This window comes from Geotrypetes seraphini, chromosome 7 (assembly GCF_902459505.1).
Source record: "Geotrypetes seraphini chromosome 7, aGeoSer1.1, whole genome shotgun sequence".
Lineage (NCBI taxonomy): Eukaryota > Metazoa > Chordata > Amphibia > Gymnophiona > Dermophiidae > Geotrypetes > Geotrypetes seraphini.
This window is the reverse complement of record NC_047090.1, coordinates 115027829-115045939: the sequence shown is the minus strand read 5'-3', so window position 1 is coordinate 115045939 and position 18111 is coordinate 115027829. Positions and strand designations below refer to the sequence as shown.

The 18111-nt window shown below is 42.1% G+C and overlaps 1 protein-coding gene across 7 annotated transcripts in view; it reads left to right on the top strand.

Moving 5' to 3' along the window:
* Positions 1-18111, top strand: part of MGA (MAX dimerization protein MGA) — a 479481-nt gene that overhangs the window by 372355 nt on the left and 89015 nt on the right. For all 7 annotated transcript variants that reach the window (XM_033951892.1, XM_033951893.1, XM_033951894.1 and 4 more), the window contains one exon: positions 15983-16034. In XM_033951892.1, coding sequence (XP_033807783.1) covers positions 15983-16034 — 52 coding nt within the window. The remainder of the gene's footprint in view (positions 1-15982; positions 16035-18111) is intronic.

Below are 18111 nucleotides of genomic sequence, written 5' to 3'. Positions count from 1 at the left end.
GGATGGGAGGGAGAGATGGAAAGATGCTGCGCAGGGGGATGGGTTGGTGGGATCATTGGGTTCTGCTGTACTGGGAGATGGGAGGGAGAGAGGAAAAGATGCAGCTCAGGGGGGATGGGGGTTCTGCAAGATCAGGGCTCCCACTAATTCTGCATCATGATAAGTTGTATAATTTCTATTACGATATTATAACTTAATAATAATAGAAATGTAATGTATATTGTGTATAAAACTGCCCTATGAACCCACCCCTAATCCTACCCCCCCCCCCCAATTACCGGTCCCTGGGAAAATTGCTTCTTTAAAAGCGGTCCTTAGTGTCAAAAAGGTTGGGGACCACTGCTCTACAGCATGTGTTGATCTCGCTGGGTTTCACAAATGGAAGCATTATACACTGCTCTTCCTTGGACTCTGGAGGCCCGGGCCAGCATGAATTGGTGGCTCCTTCCGCTGTCCCTCTCCAGGGCATTGCTGCTGCGTATTGTGTCTTGGTTGGTTGTGTTGACATATGCCACTCTCTGCTACTGGAGGAGTCCATTGCAACCCATTCAGGGGTGTTCGACACCCTCTCAAAAGACATGGTCAGTGGTTAAAGCTACAGCCTCAGCACCCTGGGGTTGTGGGTTCAAACCCACGCTGCTCCTTGTGACCCTGGGCAAGTCACTTAATCCCCCCATTGCCCCAGGTACATTAGGTAGATTGTGAGCCTGCCAGGACAGACAGGGAAAAATGCTTGAGTACCTGAATAAATTAATGTAAACCATTCTGAGCTCTCTTGGGAGAATGGTATAGAAAATTAAATAAATAAATAAATTTGCTTGGCTCTGGTGACATTTCAGATGATTGAAGTGCCAGGTGGTCTGAGTCTTCTTCAACAATGTGATAGCAGTGGTTTATGTCAATTGCCAGGGAGGAACCAAGAGTGCTTCTCTTTCTCAGGAAGCCCACCTGCACTTTCTCTGGGCGGAGCATCATCTCCAGGCCTTTTCAGCAGCATATATGGTAGGAGTTGACAATGTTCAGGCACACTTCCTCAGCAGATAGACTTTGGATCTGGGCAAGTGGGTACTGACCTCGGCAGCTTTTCAGATCATTGTGCGGTGCTGGGGTTGGCATCACTTTGACCTCCTGGCAATGGCAATGAACTCGAAAGCCATCCAATTCTTCAGTCAGTGATCAGAGCCCAGAAGCGAGGGCCTAGACCCCTCCGGTACAGATGGCCGCAGAGAGTTCTACTGTATGTTTTTCCTCCCTTGCTCATGATAGGTCGGATCCTATGCCAGATTGCGACTCAGCAGGGAATGGTCATTCTGGTATCTCCAGATTAGCCTCAGACAGTGGTACGCAGATCTGCTGTATCTTCACGTAGGTTGCAGCCTTCAGCTGCAGGCTCTTCCAGACCTCTTCTCTCAAGGTCTAGTCTGAATGGAGGATCCTGATCGCCTTGCACTCAAATGTTTTGCGCTCAGAAGAGCTAAGGATATTCTGATGTAGTCATTTCCAATCTTCTAAAATCTAAGAAGTCAACTGCTGTGTCTGCTTACTCTGAGGCGTGGAAGTCTTTCCAACATTGGTGTGATCAGGCTATTGTGGAGCTTTATTCTGTTCTAGTTCCAGTGGTGCTAACCTTTCTCCAGGCAGACCTCGATAAGGACCTCTCCCTAGCTTCTCTTTGGGTCCAAGTCGCTGAGCTCTCTTGTGTCAGAGCCCGGGACTGTAGTCCTTCTCTTGCGTCTCACCTTGACGTGTCCAGATTTTTGAAAGGTACTCTTTGCATTAGACCTCCAATGAAACTGCCATTCCCTTCATAGGACTTTAATTTGGTTTTATCTAGCCTCTCCAAAGCTCTGTGTCTCAGAACTCCAGGCTCTTTCTTGTAGAGAGCCTTTCCTGAGGGTCTTGGAGGCAGGAATATCTCTCCACATAATTCCTTCATTTCTGTCGAAGATAGTTTTGGCATTCTATCAGGAAGTGTGTTTGCCTGTTTATCAGCCTACTGGTTCTAAGAAACAGAACTGCACAGAGTTCTTCTGCACTATCTAGAGGTCACAAATGAGTTTCACCTCTCTAACTGCCTTTTTGTGCTGGCTCATTCTTCTAAGCGGGGCACTCCCACTTCCAAGGCCACTATTTCTAGATGAATCTGTAGGGTCATTTTGTCATCCTACATTCTTTGTGGTAAACAGTCTCCTGTTTCTGTTAATGTGCATTCTACAAACAGTCTCCTGTTTCTGTTAATGTGCATTCTACCAGGAATATGGTCTCATGGGCTTAGACTAGGGTGATCTCCCCTGAGGAGATTTGTAGAGCAGCTTCTTAATCCACTCTGCACATGTTTGTCAAATTTTACAGAGTGGATGTGGCAGCAAGACAGGACTCTGCTTTTGGGTCCTCCGTCTTGAGGGTCAGTGCAGTCAGTCCACCTTGGTTTTTTGGGACTGCTTTTGTATGTCCCACTTATCTAGAATGTCTCACCTATTGCACTGGAAAAAGAGAATATGTCCCTACCGTGATAATATCTTTTCAAGTAGATAGGTGAGACATTACCTTTTCTTTCCTGCGCCTGCCTAATGTCACATTCTGCTTATGCTTCTTCAAGTTTGATTCTTGGATGCCAGTTAGCCCTTTGGGGCCTTTTAGAATTCTTTATATATGTTCAAGGTGCATGCAGGGGGGTACTTCCTGAGCTTCTTTGATGCTTTTGTTAGCTGTTCGTTGTTCTAATGTTTCCTTTTGAACAGAACAGTTCATTCTTGGGAAGGTTCCCATTGGTGACCCTACTTCACATACTGTTGATGGAGCTCTTTGTGTTTGGGTACTAACTACAGGTAGCAGTAGAGCTCTCCGTGAAGTATAGGAGCATCAGAGAAAAAATCCGGAGTGGATTCCTTCTGCAGATGGCTCATGGCCATTTCAGTATAATCCATTTTTCTCATCTATCTATTGGAAGAGAGTGACTGTACAGTGACAGAATTCATCACTGTTCCCGTCCCCACGGATAACTCTGGGAAACCATTCCATGTCATTCTTTAGTGTCTGTCTCAACCTCAGTCTTTCTACACCAGCATTCTTTAATGCAAGGCTTGACAGTCAGTGGTTGTGCCCATTCATACTCTGATTCTTCCGTTTCTCCTTAAAGAATGACATAGGGATGGTTTCCCACGCTTATCCGCAGGGACAGTTACGGTGATGAATTCTGTTACCATGTCATTCTCTGTTGGAAAAAACATTATTAAGGTAAGGATATAATATATGAATAATTCCTTTTTTATTGGACTATATTAATGTAGTTTATGATTAGCTTTTGAAGGTAATCCCTTTATCTCTGTTCTATTAGTGCATTTCATTTCCCCCTTGGCAACAATCCTCTCTCTATACATCCCTCAATAGCCCGTTTCATGAAAGGCTTATTACACACAAAACCACCTATCAAGCTGCCTCCTGTCGCATGGAAACTTAATATGGTTGGCTCTGCTCTTATGAAATCTACTTTTGAATCGCTTACATCTTGCTCTCTCAAACTAGTCATTTGGAAAGTTATTTTCAAATAGCCCTCACATCTGCATGCTGTGTGAGTGAACTTCATGCCCTTGAATCAGATCCTGCCTATACAAGGTTCTATTACGACAGGGTTGTCCTTTGAACACATCTAAAATTCCTCCCTAAAGTAATCTCAAAATTCCACATCAACCAATCCATCATTTTGCCTGTTTTCTTTCCAAAGCCACTCCTATCCTGGAGAAGCAGCCCTTCTCACCTTGCACTGCAAATGTGCTCTGGCACAGGGGTGGCCCTATAATGAGGCCAACTTAAGTGGCTACCTCAGGCGGCATCTAACCCTTTCACCCTTCTCCCCTCAATCGGCATTTTTCCCATTCTCCCCCCCACCCCCCTGGTATCTACCTTTATTGTGCTGTAAAAGTTGCCGGGCAACAATAGCGATTCAAAGAGCTATCCTGCCACTGGTCCTGGAGTCTTCTCTACGCTCTGTCCGCCCCAGCAGAAAAAGGAAGTTGTCAGAGAGGGTGGGCCACAGTGGAGAGAAGACGCCAGGATCTGCGACAGGATAGCTCCTTGAATCACTACCGCAACCTGGCAACTTTTATAGCACATTAAAGATAGATGGGGGGGAGAGAGAGAATGGGAAAATGCCAATTGGGTTAGATGTCGGGAAGGGGTGCGGTAGAAACAGCGCAACAAGGTGCCACTACCTCAAGAGTACTGCCTGAAGATATTGGACTTGGGTAAGGGAGAGATGTTGGAGTCAAGTAAGGAAAGATAGACAGGGATGGAGTAAAGGAGGGAGGGAGAGATGTCAGATTTTGGAGATGAATAGGGAGAACCGATGGCTATGGTACTGAAGAATAGCCAGTACCAAGGGGGACAGGGAGAGATTGCAAAGGGGGATAGGGAGAGATGGCCTTGGAGGAGGATAGGGGGGACAGGAGAGAGATGGCCTTTGGGGAGGATGGAGGGAGAGATGGACTTGGAGAAGGATGGAGGGGGCAGGAAAGGGAGAAGTGGCAAAAGGGGTGAAAGGGAGTCAGAGTGATAGTAGAGGGTTTGAAAGGGAGTGATGGACTTGGTGGAGGGGGAAAATGTGGAGAGGAAGAGATGGACTTGGTGGAGGAGCGCAAAATAGGGAGAAAGGAAGAGATGAACAACTCAGAGATAACAGAGGAGGAGAGATAGGGAAAGGTGGAAGGGTTATGGAAGAGGGAGGGAGAGATGTCAGATTTGGAAGGAGGGCTAGATGGAGGGAGGGAGAGATGTCAGACTTGAAAGGAAGGGCTAGAAGGGCAGAAAAGAGAGATGTTGGACTTGTGGGAGGGAGAGAAAGAAAGTAAGAGAGGAAGGAAATGCAGGGTTACAAGGGTGGAGTAAAGGACAAGGAGGGTGATGCTAAAAATGGTAGAGCCATGTGGGAGAGTTGTAAAAGAGATGAGTGAGGATTATAATGAGTACAGAGGGTAGAAATGTGGTAAAGGGGAGCAGATAAAAGAGAATAGGAAGATGGGAAATGTGAAAGCAAAGGGGATAGAAAGTTGATTAGATTTAAAAGTGAAAGGGAATAAAGCAAGAGTTAGATTTGAGTGGATAGAGACAGAAAAAATAAAAATGGAAGAGAGCACCTTATTTTAAGAGAAAAATAAGAACATAACAGCCATATTGAGTCAGACTAAGCCACATAGACAGTATGTTATAGATTGGATTTTCCTATCTTTGACATGATATTGCCCCTGTTCTTAGTATTTTGGGAAAAAGTAAGTAAACAAGTGATCCACATCTACCCTTTACACTGCACTCAGTATTTTATAGACCTCTATCACATCTCTGAGCTGTCTCCAATCTGAAGAGAGGTAGCTGCTTTAGCCTTTAGAAACATAGAAAGATGACGGCAGAAAAGGGCTACAGCCCATCAAGTCTGCCCACTCTACTGACCCACCCCATTAAGTCTGGGTGCTAATGACTTGGTTCTTTAGCTCGACCCTCGTAGTGATCCTACGTGGATGTCCCATTTATTCTTAAAGTCGAGCACGCTGGTGGCCTTGATCACCTGCAGCGGAAGTTTGTTCCAGTGATCCACCACCCTTTCTGTGAAGAAGTACTTCCTGGTGTCACCATTAAAGTTCCCTCCTCTGAGTTTGAGTTCGTGCCCTCTTGTGACCGTTGGTCCTTTGAGAAGGAAGATGTCGTTTTCCACCTCGACACGTCCTGTGACATATTTAAATGTCTCAATCATGTCCCCCCTTTCCCTGCGCTCCTCTAGAGTATAGAGCTGCAATTTGCCCAGTCTTTCTTCGTATGAGAGACCCTTGAGTCCGGAGACCATTCTAGTGGCCATCCGCTGGACCGACTCGGCTCGAAGCACATCTTTACGGTAATGTGGCCTCCAGAATTGCACACAGTACTCCAGATGAGGTCTCACCATGGCTCTGTAAAGTGGCATTATGACTTCAGGCTTGCGGCTGACGAAGCTTCTCTTGATACATCCCATCATTTGCCTTGCCTTGGATGAGGCCTTCTCCACTTGTTTGGCAGCCTTCATGTCTGCACTGATGATTACTCCCAAATCCCGTTCTTCTGAAGTCCTAGCTAGTGCTACTCCATTCAAGGTGTATGTTCTGCATGGATTTCTGCTGCCGAGATGCATGACTTTACACTTCTTAGCGTTGAAGCCCAGCTGCCATGTTGAGGACCAGTTTTCCAACATGATCAGATCCTGCGTCATACTACCCTTGAGACTGCTTTCACTTACTATATTACACAGTTTGGCGTCGTCGGCGAACAGTGCTACCTTACCCTGAAGCCCCCGGGTTAAATCCCTTATGAATATGTTGAAAAGAGATGGTCCCAGGACTGATCCTTGCGGCACTCCGCTAGTCACCTCCGATGTCTCAGAGAGGGTGCCGTTGACCACCACCCTCTGAAGTCTTCCACTCAGCCAATCATTGACCCATGCAGTTAGTTTCTCACCTAACCCCATCGATTTCATCTTGTTTAATAGTCTACGGTGCGGGACACTGTCAAAAGCTTTACTGAAATCCAAGTATACCACGTCCAGAGACTCTCCCGAGTCTAGCTTTCCTGTCACCCAGTCAAAGAAGCTGATAAGATTGGATTGGCATGACCTGCCCCTAGTGAATCCATGTTGACAGGGATCCCTCAGATTTTCCTCATCCAATATCATGTCCAATTTACCTTTAAGTAAAGTTTCCATAAGTTTACACACTATTGATGTGAGACTCACCGGTCTGTAATTCGCAGCCTCCGCTCTGCAACCCTTTTTGTGCAGAGGGACAACGTTGGCTGTTTTCCAGTCCAGGGGGACTCTCCCCGTACTTAGAGAGAGATTGAAGAGCATGGCTAACGGTTCTGCCAGAACATCGCATAGCTCTCTGAGCACTCTTGGGTGCAAATTGTCCGGTCCCATGGCTTTGTTCACCTTGAGTTTTGACAGTTCTCTGTAAACATCAGCTGGTGTGAACTCAAAATTCTGAAATGGGTCTTCCATGCTTTGCTTTGCTTCCAGACGTGGCCCGTGCCCTGATGCCTCGCATGTAAAGACTGAACAGAAGTAATCATTTAGTAGTTTGGCCTTATCAGAATCTGTTTCCACATAGTTCCCTTCTGGCGTTCTAAGACGTACTATCCTGTTTGTGTTCTTTTTCCTGTCGCTAATGTATCTGAAGAAAAATTTGTCTCCTTTCTTAATGTTCTTCGCTAGAGTTTCTTCCATTTGAAGTTTGGCCTCCCTGACTGCTGTTTTGACCGCTGCAGACTTTGTCCTGTATTCAATGTTTGCTTCTTTTTCCCCCATGCGTTTGTATGAGAGAAATGCTCTTTTCTTCTCTTTGACGAGGTGCGAGATCTCATCAGTGAACCATTGGGGTTTCTTTTTTCTTTGCTGTTTGGTTACTGATTTAATGTAGCGTTTAGTTGCCTCATGAAGGGTTGATTTCAAGGTTGACCACATAGCTTCCACATTATCAGTTACTTCTTGAACCTGGAGCGTCTGATAGACGAAATTTCCCATGCGTGTGAAGTCGGTGCCCCGGAAATTGAGTACCTTTGTTTTTGTTTGTGACCTAGGGAAGCCTTTCTTAAGGTTAAACCATACCATGTTATGGTCACTGGTGGCTAGCGTTTCTCCCACCGAGACCCCCGAGATGCTTTCCCCGTTCGTAAGTACCAGGTCCAGGATGGCCTGGGCCCTAGTGGGTTGTAGTACCATTTGTTTGAGCCGTACTCCCTTCATGGACGTTAATATCCTTCTGCTATCACAAGTTGTCGCTGAGAGTGTGTTCCAGTCTACATCAGGCATGTTGAAGTCTCCTAACAGAACAACGTCTCCCCGTAGGGTGATATTCTCAATGTCTTTCCTCATAGGGAAGTTGTCCTTCACTTTTATTGTTTTCATCACCCTTCTCTATATCTTTTCTAATTCTGTTGTATATTTTTTGAGATTCGGCAACCAGCATTGCACACAGTATTTGAAGTATGACTGCCATAGAGTGAAACAAAGGCATTATAATATTTTCATCTTTTGTTTTCCTTTCCTGATAATTCTTAACATGCTATTTGCTTTCTTAACCACCGCCACCGCCCACTGAGCTGAGTATTTCAATGTATCCTCAATGATGTCACCTAGATCCTTTTCCTGGGTGGTGGCTCCTAATGTGGAACACTACATCATGTAGCTATAGTTAGGGTTCCTCTTTCCCACATTCATCACTTTGCACATGCTCACATTAAACATTATCTGCCATTTTGATGCCCAGTTTCACAAGGTCCTCTTGCAATTTTTCACAATTCTTGTGTTACTTAACAACTTTGTGTCATAAGCAAATTTTATTATCTCACTAGTTATTCTAATGTCCAGATCATTGATAAGTATGTTTTTGTTTTAAAAAAAAATTTTTTTTTAAAAATATTCTTTATTCATTTTGAAAACTTCAATTGTGCACAAAAGACGATGCATTTACATAAATTTATATCATTATCACACAATATACTTAATAGAATAAAGACAAGACTTATTTTCTCCCACCCACTTTTCAATTTACAAACACCTCATAGGAGATCACGTGATGCACTGAGCTGAGGCAGACGTCGGCTGCCTGAGCTCCCGGGCCCCGAGTCACTAACTACCCCGTTGCCTGCTGCTGAAGGTGCGCCGGACAATTGAGCACTACAGCGTTCAGCGCTTTTAGCGCATGGACAGATTCTTGTCATCCCTGTGCCGCCGATGGCCACCAGAACACAAAAAAAAAAGACCGCGATCGCCTGCAGCACGGCGCGGACAAAATGGTGCCGACCACCTCGACCGCGATTCATCAAATAGCGCCGAAGGCGCTGACTACACTTACGGAGGCAGTAGCAGTGGCAATGCAGCCTAGCATAGACAGACTATCGGAGCAGCTTCTGAAGCTAGAAAATATGCTCACTGAGACCACGAGTCGCACGACAGCCTTAGAAACCTGGGTCTCTGGATTGGATGATGTACAGAGGGCCCATGACACTACATTGCAGGAGTTGCAGGCCCTTACCCAAAAGCAGGCAGAGAGGCTGGATGACCTAGAAAATCGATCACGCAGATCTAATTTACGCTTTCTGGGCATTCCAGAAATGGTATCGGGGTCTAAGTTGCTACAGGCCCTGGAGGTATGGCTGACAAACACTTTTTCCTTGCGGGAGAGCTTGGGTCCTAAGAGATTGGAATGGGCACATCAGCTGGGCAGGGAACAAGCCCGGGAAGCGCGGCTTCGGATGGTCATAGCCAAACTCCTGAATTATAATCACAAAGTTGAAATATTGCGCAAATATAAGCAACTCCGAGAGGACTTAAAATTTGAAGATTCTTAGGTGCGCATTTTTCAGGATTACTCAGCGGCTTTGACCGAGCGAAGGAAGAAATTTAACCCGCTCTGTTCTTCCTTGGCGGAAAAAAAAAATGCTTTTTTTTCCTGTACCCAGCCATATTGTGCATACATCATCAAGGACAATGGCATGCTTTTGATACATATATAGCCACACCAAATTGATATTCAAAATAATTATACTGTCAAAAAACAAGTATAGTACTCTTTTCACTTTATATAAACGGTAAAAGACCTCAGTGTTTCTCAGAACTGAGAAACTAACTATGCCAGTAAAGATACTGTCATAGAAAAATACATCCTTGGTCTTATATTCTACCGTTTATTTTTTTTATTTCACTAAACTTTTTACCTAGTTATAATCATGTTTTTTTAAAAGGATTTTATAAGTTTCTTAGAAAAGTGAGCACTTATCTTAATTTTAACAGTGCAAAATCACCGCAGGAGTCATTCAAAGGTTCTAATGCGGTATCGTGAATAATTCCGCTTCAAGCTGATTCGATTCACATAGAAATCCCAACAGGCCCTGTTTCGCCCTACGGCTGCATCAGGGGATTATTTTTACTTGTGAGCCACTGCTTCAATGATTTTCTATCAGCGAAATCATTGAAGCAGTGGCTCGCAAGTAAAAATAATCCCCTGATGCAGCCGTAGGGCGAAACAGGGCCTGTTGGGATTTCTATGTGAATCGAATCAGCTTGAAGTGGAATTATTCACGATACCGCATTAGAACCTTTGAATGACTCCTGCGGTGATTTTGCACTGTTAAAATTAAGATAAGTGCTCACTTTTCTAAGAAACTTATAAAATCCTTTTAAAAAAACATGATAATAACTAGGTAAAAAGTTTAGTGAAATTAAAAAAATAAACGGTAGAATATAAGACCAAGGATGTATTTTTCTATGACAGTATCTTTACTGGCATAGTTAGTTTCTCAGTTCTGAGAAACACTGAGGTCTTTTACCGTTTATATAAAGTGAAAAGAGTACTATACTTGTTTTTTGACAGTATAATTATTTTGAATATCAATTTGGTGTGGCTATATATTTGAAGATATTCAGCTTGTAGTATATATAACGATGCTTTTGATACAGCCTTGGAGGCAGCCAATTACATGAATACTCATGTGCTTTCTCAGTCGGACCTTACAAACACCTCATAAAATTCTTATAAGTATGTTAAAAAGCAGCAGTCCCAGCACAAACCCCTGAGGAACTCTACTATTTACCCTTCTCCATTGAGAATATCAACCATTTAAACCTACTCTGATTTCTGTCAACCAGTTCTTAATCCATAATAGGACATTACCTCCTAACCCGTGACTTTTCTAATTTCCTCATAAGTCCTTCATGAGGTACTTTGTCAAATGCCTTTTAAAAATCCAAATACACAATATCAACCTACTCACCTTTATCCACATATTCATTCACCCCTTCAAAGAAATGCAGTAGGTTGGTGAAGCAGGATTTCCCTTGCCTAAATCCATGTTGACTTTGACTTATTAATCCCTGCTTATGTATATGTTTTTGTCATTGTGTTCTTTATAATAGTCTCTACCATTGTGCCCGGAATTAATGTCAAATTCCCTGGAATATAATTTTCCGGATCACCTCTGGAACCCTTTTCAAAATTTAGTGTTAGGCTGGCCACCCTTCAGTTTTACAGTATAAATTATAAATTAACAGTAGCTCTGGGGTATGCATCTCTTTTCCGAAAACAAGCAGGATAATGCAGCCCCACTTTCCCATTAAGCAACTGCTCCCTTTCTTCTATACTCTCTAGCAGCTGCCATCTCTCTGTGTTACTTTTCTTTGCCCTCCCACCCTCTCTCTCTCTCCCCCATAGCCCCTGCCTGTAGTCTACAATCTTTTGGGAGCAGTTGGCACTCTGACACAGTAATGAAAGTGCAGTAGGCAGAGCTTCGGTCACAGTAGATGCATGCGCTGAAGGAACTGCGCATTTACTCTCCGCTGGACCGTGACTACTACTCCTGTCTGCATCTCTGTTCCTACTACAATCAGGAATAGATGGTTTTTAGCAGGGGATTTTATTTTAAATTCTGGATGTTTGGTAACCTTATTCCCCCACCCAGAACACAATACCCACTGCTCTCCCCTCATCCAGCCAATTGAAAGCAGAAGGAAAAATAAGCAGCTGAATGTCAGGCCAGCAGCCTTCTTTTCTGCCGCTCTATACTGAAAATAAAATTTGAACTTCGCAGATCAAATTTTACTTTGAGCACCAAGTGGTAAAAGAGAAAGTTGCTGCCTAACACACAGTTGCACTTCTTTTCTTCCATTGTCTAGGGTGAACTGGGTATTGTGAAGGGGGATAAGAGAAAGACAAACCTGTGTGCGCGCATGTATGCCATCATAGATTCCGCGTCGGGAGATAAGTGAAAAAATCCTGTTGTTTTTATTCTGCAGTGCTGACTCGGCTGCATTCTGACTTTTGCTGGCAAAACCTAGGTGACACGTTTGAATTTTCAGTTGCCATGGCAAACTGGTGCCTGGGGTTTGACAAGCCCCAAGTTAACTTATGAATCCTGTACGTAGTTTTTATCATAAACTAGACCTACACATTTGTCTCAAATTCCTAGTGAAGGTGATCACACAATTAACTTCACAAATATCAGTAAGATTGCCCTCCATTCTTGGGTTTTAAACATAATTCATTAGAAAGTCTACATAGTGTTCATTTATTTCAAATCTAAGAGATTTAATGTTTCAATAAAAGAAAAAGCATACCTTAGCTAATTGGCTAATGTTCTGTACCCAGTTATTTTTTAAAATTGTTTATTAATTTTATATAGCAAAATATAGCTGATACACAGTGTAAATAAATTAGCAATATGTTCAGAAAACACCAAGAAACTATACATAAATAACTTAAGATCAACCCCCCCAAAAAAAGCCCATCCCCCCCACCTCCTATATATGTATGAAAGGATCTTGAACTGAAACCAAGTCCAAAAGGGTACATTTTATGCGAGTATGTTTAAAGAAAATGAACATATGTATCTAGCGGACCCCATGTACCCAGTTTTTTAATGAGCAGACTGGTATTCCTCTAGACAACTTAGTCAAACCTAATCAAATTAGTCACTGAGGCTACTGTAGCCCTCTTAAAAATCTGCCTTGCTGCAAAGCATTTGCTGACCAACTACTTGATCGTCTCTTCATGCCTTCATGACACATTTCTGTTTGGACCAGTCCTCAATAAGAAACAATGCATTTGATCAGGCAGTGCTAAAAAAGCTTTGTGTTCCATTCAACAACTGCATCGTGATCTGACCAGGTTACTCAAAACTGGGAAACTTAATCTAACAATTGAAACAGCCATGATTGTGGGTGTCTTCCATGTGTGCATCTGTTTCAGTCCTGCTTGTTGATGGAGAAAGCAAAGAAGCTTACTTGTAACAATGTTCTTGGTAGAGAACAGGATTAATCAGGCATACAAGAGAGTGAAGCCATTGTATGCCAGTAGGGCAGAATAGCTGTCCCAAAGTTCTGAGCATGAATGATCTTTGCTGTGCAAAGTGGGTTTCTCAATCATTTTAATTTGTTTTATAACTCAAGTACAACTTTTAAGAAGGTAAGAAAGATTGTCTGATATAATCCTGCTGATTCTAGAGAACACCTATTTACAAGAAGGTCCTGAAAAGTTCTCGGCCCAACCAACTTCCTAAATTCTGAGCATTATTTTGCCACTGTAGTTGAAAAGAGTGTTATTTTATTTTGCAAAGTGCCAATTTGCAGAATTGTTATGCTATGTTTTGACATTATTTCAGATCATTGATTAAACTATGTCAATGAAAAGTGTGGAATTTTCTGTTGAACTCTGAGCCATCATGAAGTTTCTATTCCTGCAGAAGAAAACCAATGGAAATCCATGAATGTATGATGCAAACAGTGAGTGACAAATGCCCATCATACTCCACAGTGAAGAAGTGGTATGCAAACTTTCAATGTGGAAATTTTGAGACAGAAGATGCAGTAAGGTTTGGGAGACTTCAAATGGTGTTAGCTCCTGAAATTGTTTCAAGTTTATTCGTTATTTGATTGATCGCCTATCACAGTTACTAAGCGATGTACATAAACTATAAATATAAGGTAAACAATAACAAGAATATATAAAAAATATAAAAATCTTTTAAAAATAGACAAATTACAACAGGAAACACTAGGATAGAAGGGAACGAAATACATTTTATGATAGGTAAGGAAGAACATTTAAGGGTAATTGTTGAACATATCCATGACACAATTTTGGCAAATCAGTGAATATCGGCTAAGACAATTGCTGAGACACTGCAGATATCCAGGAAATGTGTTGGATGTATAATACACAAGCAGCTGGGTATGCAGAAGCTGTCAGCCAAGTGGGTGCCCAAATGTTTGAATGCTGATGAGAAACAATGTCGAGTCAACACTTCCAAGTTGTTTTTGAAGTGAGCTGGTTCTAACTTTTTGGAGCAACTAGTTACTGTTTATGAAACATTGTTACTCCATTATGATCCTGAAACAAAATAACAGTCTATGTAATGGCAGCGCTCAGGTTTTTCAAAGCCAAGGAAATTCAAGACCCAAATTCAGCAGGAAAGGTCATGGCCACAGTGTTTTGGGATTAAGGTGTTGTAATTACTGACAATCTTCCAAAGGGTCTAACAGGGCTATAACTTGCTGTGCAAATTAAAGGAGGTGTTGAAAGAAAAAGGAGAGAGAAGCTGTGGAAAGGAGTTCTCTTTTTGCAAAACAATGCATCTGCTCACAAGAATAGCAAAATGATGGATGTTTTGATACAGTTGGGGTTTCAGTGCTTAGACTATCCACCCCATTCATCAGATCTTGCTTCATCTGACTATTTTCTGTTTCCAAACCTTAAAAAGAGATTGAAAGGGCATCAATTTTCAAGTGATTCGGAGGTGATTGGAGCTGTATTTCAGTGACCAGACATCAGAGTATTTTTTGGAAGGGTTACAGAAACTTCAGACACAAATGTGCTAAGTATGTTGAACTTACGGGTGAATATGTGGAATAGTATGTAAGTTTTATAGCTACAAGTCATTCTTGCCGGTTTTCCTCTACCCCTCCTGCTTGTTCATACCTTACTCGTTCTCCTGACCTATAATCATTGTACCCCTTCTCCTTTGTGTTTCCAAGTTAGTCTTGTTTTGTTCATTTATATGAGTGTGATGATATATGTTTCCCCCCATTTTTAAAACTGTAAATCGCTTAGAAATTATAATAAGCAATTGAATCAAATTTTAAATAAAACTTGAAACTTCTTGCTTGGGCTGAGAACTTTTCAGCACACTCTTAAGGTATGCAGCTTTGCTTCTGCTTCAACAAACAGGATTGAAATCAGGCTCATGATTCTTCTGACCTTTCTGAAAGTTATGCATGTTTGGAACTAACTGAAGAAACCAAGAAGATTGCTGCATATGGGAAAGACCCCACATGCTCAGAACTTTACCTTAGCTCTGAGCTTTGAGAGAGCTGTTTCATTCCACTGCCAGATGATGGAATCATCTTTACATCTAATTTAATCCTGTCATCAACAAATGACATCTGTTATAGGCAAGCAAATTTGTTAAATTTTTTTACAGCTAGTTATTTCAGTGATGTTTGATGTTGCTTCCTGACAATAATTTTAATAAGTATAAACCAAAGATGTAAGGATCCACATCAGATGAATAACATCAAATAACAAGGTCTAGCATAGATAACAGGATAAGTAAAGAGCACTTTATTATCTTATAGATAGATGCAAAATTCCAAACATGGCCATGTTTTGAAAATTCTTCATCAGGCGCATAACAATTTGAATTCACATACAAAATCTAAGTATCAGTATTTAAACAGGAAAGCTAATATGTGGATAAGGGCATATGTTCTCAATATAGCTAACCTTTCACCAAGGATATTGATTGTTATGCTCCTGACAAAGAATTTTCAAAACATGTCCATGTCAAGCATTTTGCATCTAAGATGATAATATCATTTTGTTTATGTTGGATCATTGTTTTGGGGATAATTATTGTAATAAGAGCATTAATTAAAGATGATAAAGTGCTAGCCAGACCTTGGGTCTTTTCAATTAATATTTTTTGCTGTTCATTCTTCAGTTCTCTTCATTTTAAGGATTGTTATAAGATTCTTGTTAGCACACTTGAGTTCTTTTGAAATGCTTTAATATGATCAAATGTGTTAAGTTGTAAAATCTAACTTTGAATAGTGAGATCATTTCAGTTTGACTTCCTTGTGATTCAGTTGGTTCATTTTGTTTTTATTTCTATTTGAACACGGACCAGAACACATTTTTATTTCTTGCTAAATTTAGAAAGTAGTTGTAAATTCCCCTTTTCCCTGTATTCCCATGATATGTTGCTGAGACTGCATCCAGTTGAAAGTGATCTACTGTAGGTTAGTAAGTCAATCTCAGTATCAATCAGGGAAAATTCTGAATCAGCTTGATTTTTCAGTTGTCCAAGGAGATGATAGAGGGAATCTTTGTAATGTGAAATCTAGTATGGTCTTAAAGTTCATTTGTATGAAAGAGATTTGCATTAATAGATATTCAAATATCTTTGCCTCTTTCAGGTTCAAACTTTATAGTACAGTCACAGAAAAACAACCTGAAAAGGGTCCCAAGGTAAATATGGACAACCAACTAACTTATTTATTTATTGAAATGTAAAATCTATTAGTTGAAGATTTCATGGTAGATAACTATGTAACATGTGAATAAGGATAAAATTTGAGATAACCATAATAAATGAAACAGCAAACCCTTAAAAAATCATACATTGACATCAAAAGTGACAAATAAATGTGTCTTCAGTAACTTCTTAAACATATGATCTGTTCTAAGTAGGGATACATTTTTAATCGCAGTTAAGTCTGCGATTATTCACTAATTGGAATGAAAAAAAAATCATATTGGGTCATTTCCTGTCACCTCTAAATTTCTCTTCTGTTTTCTTCCACTCCCAAACTCTATGCATCTTCCCCCATTCACAATTCAACATCACCTCCAGTCTCAATGCCACCTTAAAGGTGGTCTGCTGCTGATCTTTGCCAGTGGCAGTGTTGCTCTTATGCTGCCTGCAGCCTGGTCCAGAGCTTTCCCTCTGACCCATCCCGCCTTTGCAGAAACAGGAAGTGATATCAGAGGGAAGGCTTTGGAGCAGGCCACAGGCAGCATTGAAGAGGGACAGATACTGAACTCCAGGTGGGGGGAGGGAAGTGAGATGCAGAACTAGAGGGGCTAATGATGGAATCCATGGCCGCTGAGGCTGTGAGCTCAAACAGCCATGAGAAGAGCTTGTTGCTACTAATGGCAAGAGGAGGGAGGGAGGGAGATGCACTGGACAATGGGCGGGAGGGAAGAAAGAAAGAAAGATAATGGACCCAAGAAAAGGAAGACAGATTGGATCCTGGGGGAAGAGGAGAATGAGGGAAGGAGAAAGGGAGAGATACTGGATCTGAGGGTGAGAAGAGGGAGATTATTAGTCCTTTAGGGAAGGAAAAGGGGATGGGATTCGATATACTGTACTGACTTTCTGTGGTTACAATCATAGCAGTTTACAGATTATATATAGGTACTAATTTTGCACTTCAGGCAGTCGAGGGAGCAGGGAACTTAAATTAAAAGACTACCTGTCTTAAGATCGTCAGAAGACAGGTCCCTCGTTGGTAAAAATGGCTTCTCCCAACCGTCCTTCCGCCTCACCAAAAAGGACTGGGGAGAAAGCAGCAAATCCTACTAAGAATTCAAAGCCAGTGCACAGCTCTTCTAAACACACCCGCTTGGCACTGATTGCATCCCTGACTCCACCCACTAAGGCGGAGCCTCACATGAAGTCGGCACTGTTTCAGATTACAGCTTCTCTCACAGAGCCGAAGGACCCACCATGTACCATTACTTCAGCACCACTGCCTGACATGCCTGTTTAAAAAAAAAATCTTAGAGAAAACACTGCATTTCAGCAGCATCTTCCTTCTCTCCACAGTAAAAACTTCAGAGTTACAAGAGGATATCACGTGGTCTGACTTGATTCCTCCGACCACTCGTCTCCTCCACCGGATTCTCCTGAAATCAGGTGTTCATCATCTCCTCTTCATCAACTTGCACAGCAGCAGTCTACAGGACAGGAAGTTGCATTGGACTTTCACTCTTTATTCCAGCTGTTGCAGCAGTTTCTACAACACTCTTAATCTCCAGTTAGAGCTCCTTATCTCTGCCGCAGCAGAGCCAACCTCTTCAGGGTTCTCCATCTAGAAAACCCTCAAGGTCTGTCTTAACTACACCATCGCTCGTAGCAGCTGTGTACTCATCATGTGCTTCAACTCCTTGGTCCTCATGCTCCCCTTCACCAAAGCGTGCTGCTTATGACTCACCAAGGCTGCCATTGGAGTCCTCACCACATGAACCTGAGCACTCCTCTCCTTCTGAAGACACATCATACTCTTACTTCCTCTCCGAGATGGCTCAAACACTCCAATTGTTCTAAAACATCGAAGCCAAATCCAAGGGAGAAGACCCTTATGGTTCTAAAGTATTTAAATACCCCTAAAGAAATTATTTCTCTCCCTGTCCATGAGATACTGTTTCATACCCACAAATCCATCTGGAACACACCCTTTACTTCCAAAAAGAAGTTCAGAATACAAGTACAAGGTACAGGAAATCATGGGTTTTGACAAACAGCAACTTCCACACCACTCAT